The sequence below is a fragment of the Cataglyphis hispanica genome, chromosome 3 (genome assembly GCF_021464435.1).
Source record: "Cataglyphis hispanica isolate Lineage 1 chromosome 3, ULB_Chis1_1.0, whole genome shotgun sequence".
NCBI lineage: Eukaryota > Metazoa > Arthropoda > Insecta > Hymenoptera > Formicidae > Cataglyphis > Cataglyphis hispanica.
Genome location: NC_065956.1, coordinates 5943310 through 5956808, shown reverse-complemented (window position 1 = coordinate 5956808; position 13499 = coordinate 5943310). Strand labels below are relative to the sequence as shown.

The following is a 13499-nucleotide window of genomic DNA, read 5'->3' as shown; positions in this document are numbered from 1 at the left end:
ACGGGCGAATCGTTACACTGCTTGTTAAGCGCGATCGATACGATGAAATATAGCGGCTAAATTGGCGTATTAAGATAAGTGACTATCCGGTTTAAGGATAAGAAAAACAAAGCGAGCAACAAGAAGCGTCGAGGTAAATTCGATCACGAACAGAAGGCAATGATTAAAAATCTATATATATATATTCTGTTTTACGTCAAATAATTTCGCGAGGAAAGAATTTCGAGAGTAATATCGTATATGAATAGTGAACTTGATTAATTATTGAACTTGATTGAATTAAGAAAATTATTTTATTTTTACTTTTATTTTTATTTTTAATTTAATTTTAGTTTGAATTTTATTTAATTATATTTAATTTTTTTTATTTCTGTTTTATTTTACTTAAATACGTCATCAACGAGAATCTTTCTGTGAGATTTAGTTAAATTCGAACTATTTCTAAAAATTGCTATTCTACGCATCTTTACTTGTTAATTGCATTGTTTTTACAATTTTTTAATGTCGCCTTACTTTGTCTAACAAAAGAATTTTCCTGTCTCTCCTTTTAATATTTCTCTGCTCATGCCACTATATAATAAAAAGAACTCATATTTATACATCGGTTAAATCACGAATATATCAAGAAGAAATTATCGATGATTCGTCAATGATTCGATTCTTTGAATCAAGGAGGAGTCGCTCTATCGTGATTGTAGGTCAACCCAGTAACATTGTGAGAGTCATGTCCGTGAAGCACGTTTAATTTTATAGTAAGAACGAGAATGGGCGTATCGAATCTTGACGAAGTAGTCATCGTAACCAGAGCGAAAGAGCGTTTTAAATATCGTCGTGGTGGGCACCATCATTGTGTGCAGACGAGTCGGACCTATCCCAACGTAAGCACACAGGAACACATTGGCCGGAAAAAAAAAGATCACGATCCGACAGAGAGGTATCAAGATTTTCTTGAGAGCACCTATATTTCAATAGAAATTTAACGATGGCAGATAACAGATATAAAAAAAAAAAAGATCAATAAATGTTAATAAATTGATATTCGTAATAACCGAGAAATTACAATGTCAATCTTTCCCCGAATCTTTTATTATAGATTTAATTCAAAGAGCGTGAAAGATCCAAGACGATGTAAATCCGCCCCTACCGGGTACCCTTCTGGCATTTTCGATTAGTCACGGCGTATCGAGTGCTCGAAACCCATTCGCCATGGACCGCCGAGCTGAAATCTCGCTAGCAAAGAAAGCCCGAGCGTGGTATATACGCGGCAAAAACCCACCGGCCGAGATATCGGCCTCGTGTAAGAAAGTGTCTCGAAGATTTGACGCCGGATAAGCATCCACATTGTGGTCCCCTCGACAACGGATATATCTCGGAGCCTCTTGACACTGATGGACAAACGGACAAAGCAACAGCGGCGACCGCGCTCATCTCGGACACAAAGTTGAACGAATTCCGTCAGGACGACAAGACGGTGATAATAGCGTTCACGCGGGGGTGAAGCAGCTCTCTCGCGGTTAAAAAAAAAACGTGAACCTATATTTCTTTTTTAAAAATAACTTGTCGTAAATCCTGAATAAAATATATTGAAAAATCCCCGCGCACAAAGACTCCGTCGTTGACATTTAAAATTAAAATGAGTTGAAGTGAATTTTCCTCGACAATTAATCTTGTTACACACAAACGCGTGACACACACCAGTAAATTATTTCACGATTTCCACATTCTCGCACGTGAAGTTGCACGTGCGCCGCTCGCGATGCGGGAAAGATATCCCCGCTAAGTATATCTCGAATTTACGATCGCGAGTCGTGAATCTGCGAACTAGATAAGAGAATGATACATAGGTTCCGTGTTGTGTGTTGATACGTGTTCGGCAGAGCGCTCAATGACGAAACGATTTAAAGAGACGCGTCATCTCGAGGCTTGTAACATGCAATTTACAGAATGTTTCTCTTTTCATCGAACGCTCGATAGCTTACATTAAAGACATGCGAAATCCAGGTGCGGAATAACACGAGGAGAGAGAAATGTGACTTTCAGGATTGCATGATGACGTAATGTTTGCACTTTGGAAAGATTATCTTGTTCCGGCTAAATATCTCGCTATTATCTCTACCGAGATAATGATGGATAAAATATGGCAATGGTGAAAAATTAATATTCATTCTTTTTTTTTATAATTTTATCACGATAGGTGGTGAGATAAACGAATATAGCCATCGATTTTAATGATGATAAAATGATTATTAATTTTATCGTTAGAACGTAACGTAAGTCATAGCATAATTAATCTCGATTCTGCGTATATTTGAAAATGTATATGTGTCTATCTGAAAAGTAGCGTGGTGTAGACAATAAAATATTCCCGATACAATCACGTTAATTAGACCGAGCTCGCTCGATTTTATTCAGCTACATCGAGATCTTGAGATATAAACACGTACATAGTGATCTCTATAATTATTAAGTTTGCTACTGTCTCTCTCTCTCATTCTCCCTCTTGTTAAATATATCCTGTGATAAACGCAATTGATCACATAGATGGTATTTATCCACGCCTTCGCGATATATCGCTACAATGTGTGAGTGAAACATGAAAGGATTGCGGTGATTTGTTATTTCAAAATAATCATAGCCACGGATTAATCGAAAAAAGTTTTGCACTCGATATATTTTTGCAATATTACTGTGAAAAAAATATACTTTTTTAATAAAATTTTTATTTTTATTTTTTAAGAAAATTTTGAAGTTTCTCTTAACATTTAAATTTTCGACAAAATTCCATCAAGCTCCGTCAAGAGTAATTTTTCGTGAGAGCACCGAGATCTGATCATCCCTCTCTCTCCTTTCTTGTGTAATCTTTCTCTCGTTTTCGCTTGGATATATGGCGCTTGTAGCGAATGGAGCATTTTGCAGATGGCATCTTCGATATCATCGCACGAGGCATTACGAAGATTTACAGTTATTCGAGGAAGCAGAGCGACACACGTGTATTATATAGCCAAGATTTTCCCGGCCGCGGAACCCCCGCGGTGCCAAACGACGCGATCACTATCGAGATATCATCGAAGCGGAACGAGAAGCGCCTACCGATATTCTCGCATCTCCACCGCATGTCTATGTCAATCCTCATAATATACCATGCAACCCGACATTAACAAATACTCGTAGCGCCACAGATCATTCGAGGGATTTACGTCGAGCTAAAGTACTTCGAAGAATAAAAATAGTCGGATCGAAATTTGTATTGTACGATCGCGAGCATCTCGATTCTTCTATTACTTTGTGCATTCTCCGAAACTTTAATATCGATTAAAAATAATATCCTTTAATAGTCGACGATAGTCGACCAAATTTCCTTGTACGTTGATATCATCAAAGATGATTCATATATTTCGACTTTCTGCGACTAACCGCACGAAAGTTTCTCTCAAAAAAAAACGCAACCGCGTAGATGAATCGGCGGATCGTGATTCATCCCGTTGAAAAATTCCAACAGTGAGAAATCGAAACGTGCAGGAGAAATACACGATCCAAGAAACTTCTAAAAAGAACTTAATCGAAGTGTTCAGGCTAGCTCTAGGAAAGATTGCAACTGCCGATTATACATCATTTGCGAGCAAGCACGAACGCGAAATCGTTCCATACTTTATGCTCGAAAATTAGTCTAAAGTGCCTTAAAGCGAAATAAACTAATAATACTTCATAGAGCGCTACATAAATTGGTTCAATTTCTCGTGAAAAAAAAATATATATATATATATATATATATATATATATATATATATATATATATATATATAGAGTTTCGCGAGCTTTCTATACACGTGCGGCGAAGACATTCCAACAGTAGCTTATCGACAAAATCAAAGAATATCGCGTATATAAGGCCGATTATTTCCTCTCGATTTCCTATTTTTCTGGAATTCGTAGTGTTCCTTCTCTCCGCGGCTGTCCGATCCGCACGAAGTAGTCATTACGGCAAATTGAGTAATGCCAAATAGCCAAGAACACGGCGGTTGATCACGATAATGAGTCGTATCTTTCGTTACGATAATACGATAGACAAGTCGATATCATTCAAATTGACGGTGGAACGGTTGGACTGTCGAAGAGAAAAGGTCTTGTCACGACTTTGTAATTTTTTACGAAAAATATAATCTTGCTATGAAACATTTACTATAAATATAAATGCATATATTTTTTAATAAAAAAAAAATATTTCAATATAACTCTACATCGAATTATACGTAATGACAATGTTTGATAAAAATGAGACGGTGAACACGATACACAATTGAAACGTCCTGACAGCGACTTTAACAATCGGTGGCGAACGGTGCAGCGATACCCTGTCGCAAATAGCACACCATTAGCCTCCGTATGAGACGGGCGTGATGTTATACATTACGCGCTAATGGCTACGTGTAGATTGCTGCTGAGCGTATGTACGCGGGTCCGTTGTTCCCTTTTATACGACCAGTATACTAAAGAGAAGCGCGCACGCGCATAAGTTCTCTGAAAAGATTTTTTTCAACTAATAAATAAAAACATAAAAATATATATAATGATATAAGTGTAATATAATCCGGTTTATAGAGATATAAGAGTTGAACTATACAGGGTGGGTCCAAACGTTCCGGTCAAATTTTGAGATTTTATCAGAAATTTAATTCTGAACAAAAAGTTTCCTATAGAAAATATGTATTCATAGAAAATATATATAAAATTAATACTCAATGTATCATGATCAAATTTCCTTCGTCGAAAGATGAGAAATAATTCGTTATAATTCACCGTAACAGTGCGGACATAATTGTGATAAAGTGCATGTTAACGCAACGTAAGCAACGAGCAATGAAGACAAATGAGTTACCGCTATCACCTATTCGTCCGTCACATGCCAGAGGCAACTTGTGTCTAATGAAGGCTAACGGATGATGTATCCTGAGCGTAATTAAACAGAAGAAGAATGTAACCGCTAACATTTAACGTTATCGCTTCTTTCGCAGTCAATACACTCAGATTTTTCTGTGAATCGCTCGCATCTCCGATTAGTTTTGCGGTCAAATCGAGCCATTGTCGAGAGAGAAAGAGAGAGAAAGCGCGCAACTGGAATTAAATACACGGGGGACAAGAAGAAGGAATCCGTTCTCACCGTCTCGTATTATTATGAGAAATGACGTGGAACGTTCTCTTTCTTTAATTTTTTTTTTTCACCTCGACGGGCCCCTTGCAGGCGATTGCATCTTTCCGTTAAAGGGGAGTCACGAATGCGTTCGCGAGGAGATTCTTTGAAGGGACGACGACGGGCCCCCTCGCGTCAACGTCTTCCTCGTTTATGCCTCGCGAGAGCGACGAGAGACGGAGGGAAGCGAAAGCGGGACCCCTCCGGGCGAATTTCGGGCGGGCTCGTTTTCGCGGCGGCATGCCGCGGCTCCCCCCCCTTCTCCTTTTCTCACGTTCGTCGTCCGGACACCCTGTAGATTGTCCCACCGACCGGGGAGATTCGGCGGCCACCGGCGCGATGCATTCCAATGCAAATAATTCTCGCCCCGGGGACGCGACGTAATCGTCGCAATTTCATGCTTCTCAGAAATTCAGCCTGCCTATCTTACATCCTCTGTCTCTATCCTCGCGCACGGTCCTTCTCCCTCTTCGTCGTCTACCTGAAGTCCCCTCTTACCTTATCCAGCCCCGAGAGAGACTCGATAACTCACCCTCAAGTATACCCGGGGCGCCTCAATATTTCATCAATGATCACAGAAAGAATAACAGAATCGCGTAAGTGGTTCGATGAAAGGTGTTATTTATAGCTATCTCGGGATGACGGATGGACAGCAAGATTTTATGAGTCACTTTTAAAGTGATCTAAAGCACTCGTGAATATTTTCCATTCTACTTGTCGTGAAAGGGGAGAATTTAAATATGAATAAGCGCCTTTTGTAAGAATACTTGGGAGAGTATGCTTTGCGTTGTGGGATATAAATTACGCAACGTACCAGCAGGAGGCTGAGGATATCAAGTTTCAGCTTGTCGTCGCTTCGGTTTTAGCACCTGTTAATCGCTCCGTTCACGCAGCTTGCTCGTTAAAAGCTCGAAATAAGGACGATAAAGATAGGACGGGGGAGAGACGTAAAGTGTTTTTAATACAAATTATACATATATATGCATATATATAAAATTATTTAATATTTGAGTACTATGTGTGTGTGTATTATACGTGTGGATGACAAAATTAAAAATTTTTTTTTTTTTTAAATAGGAGTCATGTAACAATTTTATTTTCCGTTTATTCCGTTAATTCGTGTTAATAGAATGCGATTTAAGAGCGATTAACAATATCCTATTATATATCTTAACCAGATATTATTGTTCACGATTTCCATTATGACCGTGTCCACTATATCGCATAATTTTAATCCGGATGCCTCTGTTTCAGGGTGGTCGGGGCAATGGTGGTCGGCGCGGCCGTCTGCAGCCGTATTCCCGGTTTGGCGAAAAGCCAACGCGAGCAGTGCAGAAAAGCGCCGCACGCCATGCCGGCGGTGGGCGAGGGCGCCGCATTGGGTCTGCGCGAGTGCCGGCACCAGTTCCGACATCACCGTTGGAACTGTTCCCACGTGTCCAACGATCAGGTCTTCGGCCACGTGGTGGTAGTGGGTAAGAAGGATTGTCCTGTCACCGCGCGCGCGCATCGTATTTATTACAGCGTGTAATATATCTCGAATGCTTGTATACGCGCGCTTGTACTTCTTATACTCCGCTACATCCCTACAAAAGGATAAAACGGTGTAAAATTGCGCGGCCATTCGTTCGCGATGTTTCGCGCGCGCGTGACGGGAAAACAGTAATAGAAAATTTAGGAAAAAAAAGTAAGTTTAAATACATCGGAAGATTCATCCTTCCGACGTGCGTGCATAAAGATGTATAACTTATTACCCGGTATACCGATGCGTTACGTGCCTATGTCGGAGCATTTTCGAAACGTTACGAGTTAAAGATGAAGATACACGGTCATTAGTTACTCTCGCGTTCTATTAGGCAGTTGTAAACGTGTATTATATTAATTATATCCTGATTAGAATCCCCGTCCTCCCGTGCTTCACTATCGACCTGTCCGTTTGTATTCTAAATGAATGTTCTAGTCGGATTCTCTTTAATTATCAAATATCTTTCCAGCAATAAGAGATGTGATTTCGAAGTCAAATTAATAAGCCAGCCACTTAGCGTGAAAATTATTACGGTATGGCTAGTTGAATATACAATATAAGCGAACGTATATATCTTAACTCTTCTTCAGCGGTCTTCAGTTAACAAATTAAAATGCGCATCTTAAATATTCGCATCGTCGTCCATAATTTCACGAAGCCAATAAATAAAAAGTAATACGCATTCTTGCGCGCGCGCGCGCGCGTGTGTGTGTGTGTGTGTGTGTGTGTGTGTTCAACGAAGGATTGACCGTGATATAACGGTAAAAGAACGGAACGAGTTTCCGTTTGCAAATCTAACTCGAGTGCTTCGATTCCACTCGTTAACTTTTCTCTGCGCGATTGAAATTATCGATCGGAAATTATCGAATTAAATAATCTATTCGGAACGTTTTAACGCTAATCTGAGAAGGTACTTTATACTCGTCTTATCCATAGCTAAAGGAAGCACGAAATCTCTCTTATGAGATACAACGCGCAATTATTTAAAGGCGCGCTTGATGTACGACAGGCGTCCTTAATTTTCTCGCCTCTTAATTTTCGATGGCCCAAGGAGTAACTTAATCGCCGACACGTTGCGTGTCATGTGGCAGATCGGCTCGGTGACAAACGGCGAAAACGATATTTCTCGAGGACAAGATAATCCCCGGGTCCTGTGAGTGGAAGCTGATGTGTGTGATCCGCGCTCGCATAAATATCATTAAATACGACATATTTGTCATCCTGACATTAAAAACCGTAAACGTGAACGTGGAGGGAGGGGAGGGATAAATGTCCCACGTCGAGGACCTACTCGGCGCTATATGTATAGGGTGATCACGTTTCAAACCTCGCGAATCTTCAAAAATCTTAAGAGCGCAGGAAAGATATAATTGAGAGAAAATCAGCGATAAACTCGATCGCGATTATATAATTTCTCGGGAAGCTCAAGATAATTTTTTTTTTTTATATCATTGTGTTTTTTATTTCTAATAGAATCTCGGTAGCACCCTGTATACAAAGGGCAGTTTCGCGGTGGCCCAAAGTAGGCGATTTCTCATGATTAACAACGGATTAAACTGGAAGCCGAGGAAGAAGAGAATATAAAGTCTGGTAAACGCGATGTGATTTACAACGCGCAACGAGACACTCGTACTTTGTTACCCGTCATCTTGTTGCCATTGTACGTGGCTCGTACGTCACCATCGAGAGGTTCACGGGTTATAGCTTCTGGAATTCCACGCTGAATAAAATGCGCGTATAATGCATCGTAAAGTCGTGTGCGAAAGGGATTGGAAGAAAATAACGCGATTACACGCAAGGATTTGCATAAGTCACACGAAGACATACGCTACGCCGATGTGCGATAATTAATTATGAATTTACTACGCTAATAATAATTGTTTTTTTTTCTATTAAATTAGCATCGAAGCGATCACACATCGCAAATTAGACTCGAGCTAGTTCGCGATTCTCAGCAATTTATGAATAAAATCATAAAATCTGAAATCTAAAAGAAAATGCGCGTAATTCATTTCTCCAAATAAGAAAGAACGGCGCTTGACGATCGACGCGAAGCGAAGAGCGAAAATAACGACAGTAATCTGGAGGAAGTCGGGCGAGAAATAAGAAAATCAGAAATTAATGCGCAAAAGAGAGTATAAATAACGCTCATAAGAGATCGGGAGGGCGCGAGGGAAGAACGGGGGGAACAGACAGGGAGGTCAGCCGCTAACTTAATTAGTGAAATTAACGGAGCCGCTCGACATGCCGAAGCTACGAATGAGGCGATGTACGCTCTTCAAGATATTTCCCCGGTTCTTAAAACACTCGTATTATGCATCCCGTATAATCCTACGCACGAATGTGCGTATAGAAACGTATAGACAGCAAAACAAATAAAACGCAATTAACGCGCTTGATTAAAACAGAAACATACAAAATTAATAGAAGCATTAAATGACGTAGAAGACAAAATACGGTCCGTCGAGTCGCATCGCTCGTTAGAAGAGACTGCGGATAAATGAACGGAATAAATTTCTGGTAGCATCATACGTAAGGTATCGAAGTATACCCTCCGAGATAAACTCTAATTTATCTGTATTGCGAGAGAGAAATATAGACACCTCGGGACGCGCAATTCCAAAATATCTCCGAGATATAGCGATATATAGATACACACGTACAAAAACGTATGTTGATTTCTCACCGCGGGTGCGATTCGTACAATCGCGTAACGAAAACGATATAATATAGATACGATTGTAATTAAATATAATTAGGCACGTCAATCATTGTCGATTTGAAAATCCCTCATTACGGAAGCGACGCTACTTAAAACAGATGCGAGTCGATTCGTCGCGGCCCACTCGGTCGATTCGTAGTGAATACATTTTCATAAATTAGGCGAAGACCCGCGGGAGACTCTTTTCGAGATACGAGAAAAGTAGTGGGCGGTGATCGTCTAATCGCCCAAATGAAACGACGTGATTAAGAGATCCATTACTCGGACTATACGTTGTAAATTCAAGCGAACAGGACGACGTTCCTGACCCACCGACGTCATCGCGAAAAATTTTTTCGAGATGCGAAGACATTTCTCTCTTTCTCTCCTTTCTAGTTAATGCGTAATAATTATCTCAATTTATTTCTATTTTGTCTACAACGAGAATTGTGATCCAAAAGTCACTTTGTGTTCTCTCGCCGTTCTTATCAGCATATAACTTCACGGATGGCGGGTTAACTTTATTCTTATTCACGTAACAAAATAATTCGAATCGCGTATCAAACGAGCAATAAATGAAGGCACGGGAACAAAAGCCGAGACAGACAAATCTCTTTGCTCTTTTCCCCTTTTCAACCGAATACCATTGACAAGGATGTTGCGTTAATGCGGTGCCTTATCAATTTTTGTTGAATTCGATAGAGCGTCTCTTCTGCACCTCCTCCCTCTTCCCTCCGCTCTACCTATATCAATCCTGTTCTCGGGTCTCTCCCGTGCTCGCGTATTTCTTTTTTTTTTTTTTTCATTTTCTCTCAACTTCTTATCCGTCTCAAATAACTGGACTGGCCCACACTCGGCGCTCTCGCATGGACACACCTACCTACCTGCCTGCGTCTACCTGCCTTTACCTGCCTGCCTGCCTACCTGCGGTTCCCCCCCTTGGTGCATAGCCCGATGCATTCATTCTCCTGTTTCGCATCGATGTACATGCATATTGAACTATGTCGTGCGGACGATCGTGCGAAATGGCGCACACGCCGGTTTCAACACACGCACGCACGCGTGCGTCAATACGACGGGGTAAATAATCACGGCGCGACCAACAGTGGCGGAAAATGATCCATCAGATTGCGGAGATAAATTTGAGAAACAAAATAATATCCTCTTTGTTTTGTTTTTAAAAATATCAATTTTTTAAAATTGACAAATTAATTAAAGTTTCTTTTAATATCGCATTTTTTTTTTTTAATTAACAACCGATCTCGGTTTTATAACCGAGAGAAGGCAATATCGAAAGCGCCCAGTATGAAATTGTATCGCGCTTATAAAGCAACGTGGCTCGATTTATCTCTGTCAACTTTATCGTTCCGCTAATTTGTTCGATAACTTGTTGGGGTATCTGCTGGCTCGGGATAAGATATATACGGCCGCATCGGCTCGCGAACAGCGAGTGATAACATTCGCGAGGAAAGCTCCGCATGTGTCTTCCTCTGCGAAAAAAAAAAACTAAACTAGATAAAATACACGGGATGCGTGTGCGAGCGAAGGTGCCGCCCGAAGGAAGAAGAGAAATTGCCTTCAGGAATTTATGATCGGACACAGAAAATTACTATTGCCGCGTATCGCGACATATCCCTCGGTCTCGCTCGCGCGTATATATCCGCGGAACTGATATTTATTCACGGGTAAATTACGAGGCTGCGCGGATCTGTTTAGATAACGGCGAGACCACGTCCGAGAACGTCCGTTCCGGGGATAAGTCGATCGCTCGATTATGCGTTTCGTCCGATAGCGCGATTACATTTCGAGTGGATTTAGGCGTCGCATCGTAATTCACTCGGCGAACGTATATAAGATCCGCGATAGTAGTCGGTCATCGGATACCGTAACTTATAGGAAGATGCGGCGAGACGAATTTCCATCTACAAATATAGATGAGAGAGCCTTTCTCCCCTCCCCCTCCCCCCTTCCCCCGTCCCTCTCACTAGATCCCTCGTTATTGGCCACGGTCTGAGCTCGTGCTCGGCGATGATTTTACTCGCCGAAGGCGAAGGTAGGAACGGCGGTAAGACGAACGGGATCGATATAATTCAGCGTACTTTAGTATAGAAAAGCGCCAACGGCAACCAACACGAGCGTGTGGCGTGGAGGATCCTGGTGTGGATTGAGTTATGGACCGATGCGCCCAGGCGCTCGCTCGAGTCCTCGGGGGCTCTCCCCGTCTGTGGATATAAGGCCTCTTTAAGCGCCTCGTATAAATAAACTAGTTAATAAATTAATATATCACACACCGGCGCGTATCTCCTTCCCCAAGTCGCTGCCGTGGACAAGTGCCCCTGCGAAAATCGCCAACGAGACAACCGAGGCCATTAATAACGATGTACAAGAAAGAGAGAGAGTCAGAGAGAGTGAGTGAGAGAGAGAGAGAATTCGCGTCGCTTGTCTCGATGGTGTCCTTCTTATTAAGATGTAACCGGTCATCGGGAGCAGTGTACGATAAATACCTTCCAGGAAAACGCTCGGGGAGAGTAGGTAGGTAGATAGATAGATAGCTGTGAAATTCTTTCTTTTTCTCCCCTTCTGATAACAGGTAGGTAAGTACTCGGGCCTCGAGTAAGAGTTTCGCGCGGTTTATAATAACAAACGATAATGCCTCGTTCGCTTGCGGTGTCACGCGAACATCGCGAGTTGAGTCATGAGCCTTGGGGGCAACGAGGGATACATCTCGAGATTTGATCCCTTATTCAATCTCGATACGATGAATAATTTTGCATTATCTAAATCTTAATTAATTATTAAATTCAACGCAGTCATTTCTTTTATTAATTTATCATAATAGATGTGTGTGAATTTTATTAAATTCTATATACATATATTGTATAAATAATTTATACTATATTGCAAAATGTTTCGTGATAGAAGAGATATTGTTACGACTACATGTTATGTTTACGTTCTAGCGATACTGCGAGAAGGAAGACAGAGAGATCTCGCGGAATAGAGAGAAAGAGAGAGAGAGAGAGAGAGAGAGAGAGAGAGAGAGCACACAGGACAGCTATAAATCACCAGCATAACATAACGAACACCGTAAACGAGATATGGCCATGGATCTCTGGACTAACTGATATATTAGATGTGACCCCCCGTCGCAGCAGCCTCGCGCGAATATGAGTGTACAATGTCGCATTAAGTACATTACACGTCTATGTGACAGGGGCCTCTCTTTCTCTCTCTCTCCGTCTCTCTCTCTCTCTCTCTCTCTCTCTCTCTCTCTCGGTCGACGTTATTTAATATCGCATCTAGTAGCACCTTACCAGGTAAGATACCTGGAATGCTCTGATAGTGAAGTGAAGCAGCCTTTGTGCACCAAACAATGATTTATCATATATGATTAGAGAAAAGGATATAATGAATAAATGATAATGAATATTATTAATGGATTTGAAGCTCTAGTGATCTTGAGAGAATCAAATTTTATTCTTATAAATTATTGTTTATTTAATAAACATAACTTAAAAAGTGACGAAAATTATTTACAAAGATCTCATGCAAGTTACTTTGATTTTCACATATTTTTAACAATCTTCAGATATACAAAATATACATATATTATAATTCAGGAAACTATGTTGTAATATATATGATAAAATCAAAGTGATCTTTATGACATAAGCTTTTGTAAACAATTATGGAGAAATAGTTTCTTTTGTATAAATTTTGGGTTTTTATTATAGTAAACAATTTAATTCTGAAAATTTATCAGCAATTCTTAATACAGAGAGAGAAATTATACCACATATTTATCGCTTACCACGATCCGGATCAGTTAAGAAAAATCACGTCGGGCTACCTCGTTAAAAATGAGATCCCTCGACGAAAAAAAAAAAACAAGCATGAGAGCTCAAAGTGGATTCGAATGCAAATTCAATGGTCGGACTTGGATCAAACAAATGCTAAGTGCGTCTTAATTATAGTAATTGGTTAATTGTCCCGTGTTATCTGATCGAGTTCAACTTGTCGATGGAATAAGAATCGCGCGCGATTATTCTTATCAGATTTTTGTCCGACGGTACTGAAAGGAGTCG

The 13499-nt window shown here is 40.6% G+C and overlaps 1 protein-coding gene and 1 long non-coding RNA gene across 4 annotated transcripts in view; one reads left to right on the top strand and one right to left on the bottom strand.

Moving 5' to 3' along the window:
• LOC126848065 (protein Wnt-7b) overlaps positions 1 to 13499 on the top strand; it is a 52931-nt gene that overhangs the window by 26850 nt on the left and 12582 nt on the right. For all 3 annotated transcript variants that reach the window (XM_050588602.1, XM_050588599.1, XM_050588598.1), the window contains exon 2: positions 6443 to 6663. In XM_050588602.1, coding sequence (XP_050444559.1) covers positions 6443 to 6663 — 221 coding nt within the window. The remainder of the gene's footprint in view (positions 1 to 6442; positions 6664 to 13499) is intronic.
• The window catches only part of LOC126848069 (uncharacterized), a 46317-nt gene that overhangs the window by 21702 nt on the left and 11116 nt on the right, over positions 1 to 13499 (bottom strand). The gene's annotated exons all lie outside the window — the stretch shown is intronic.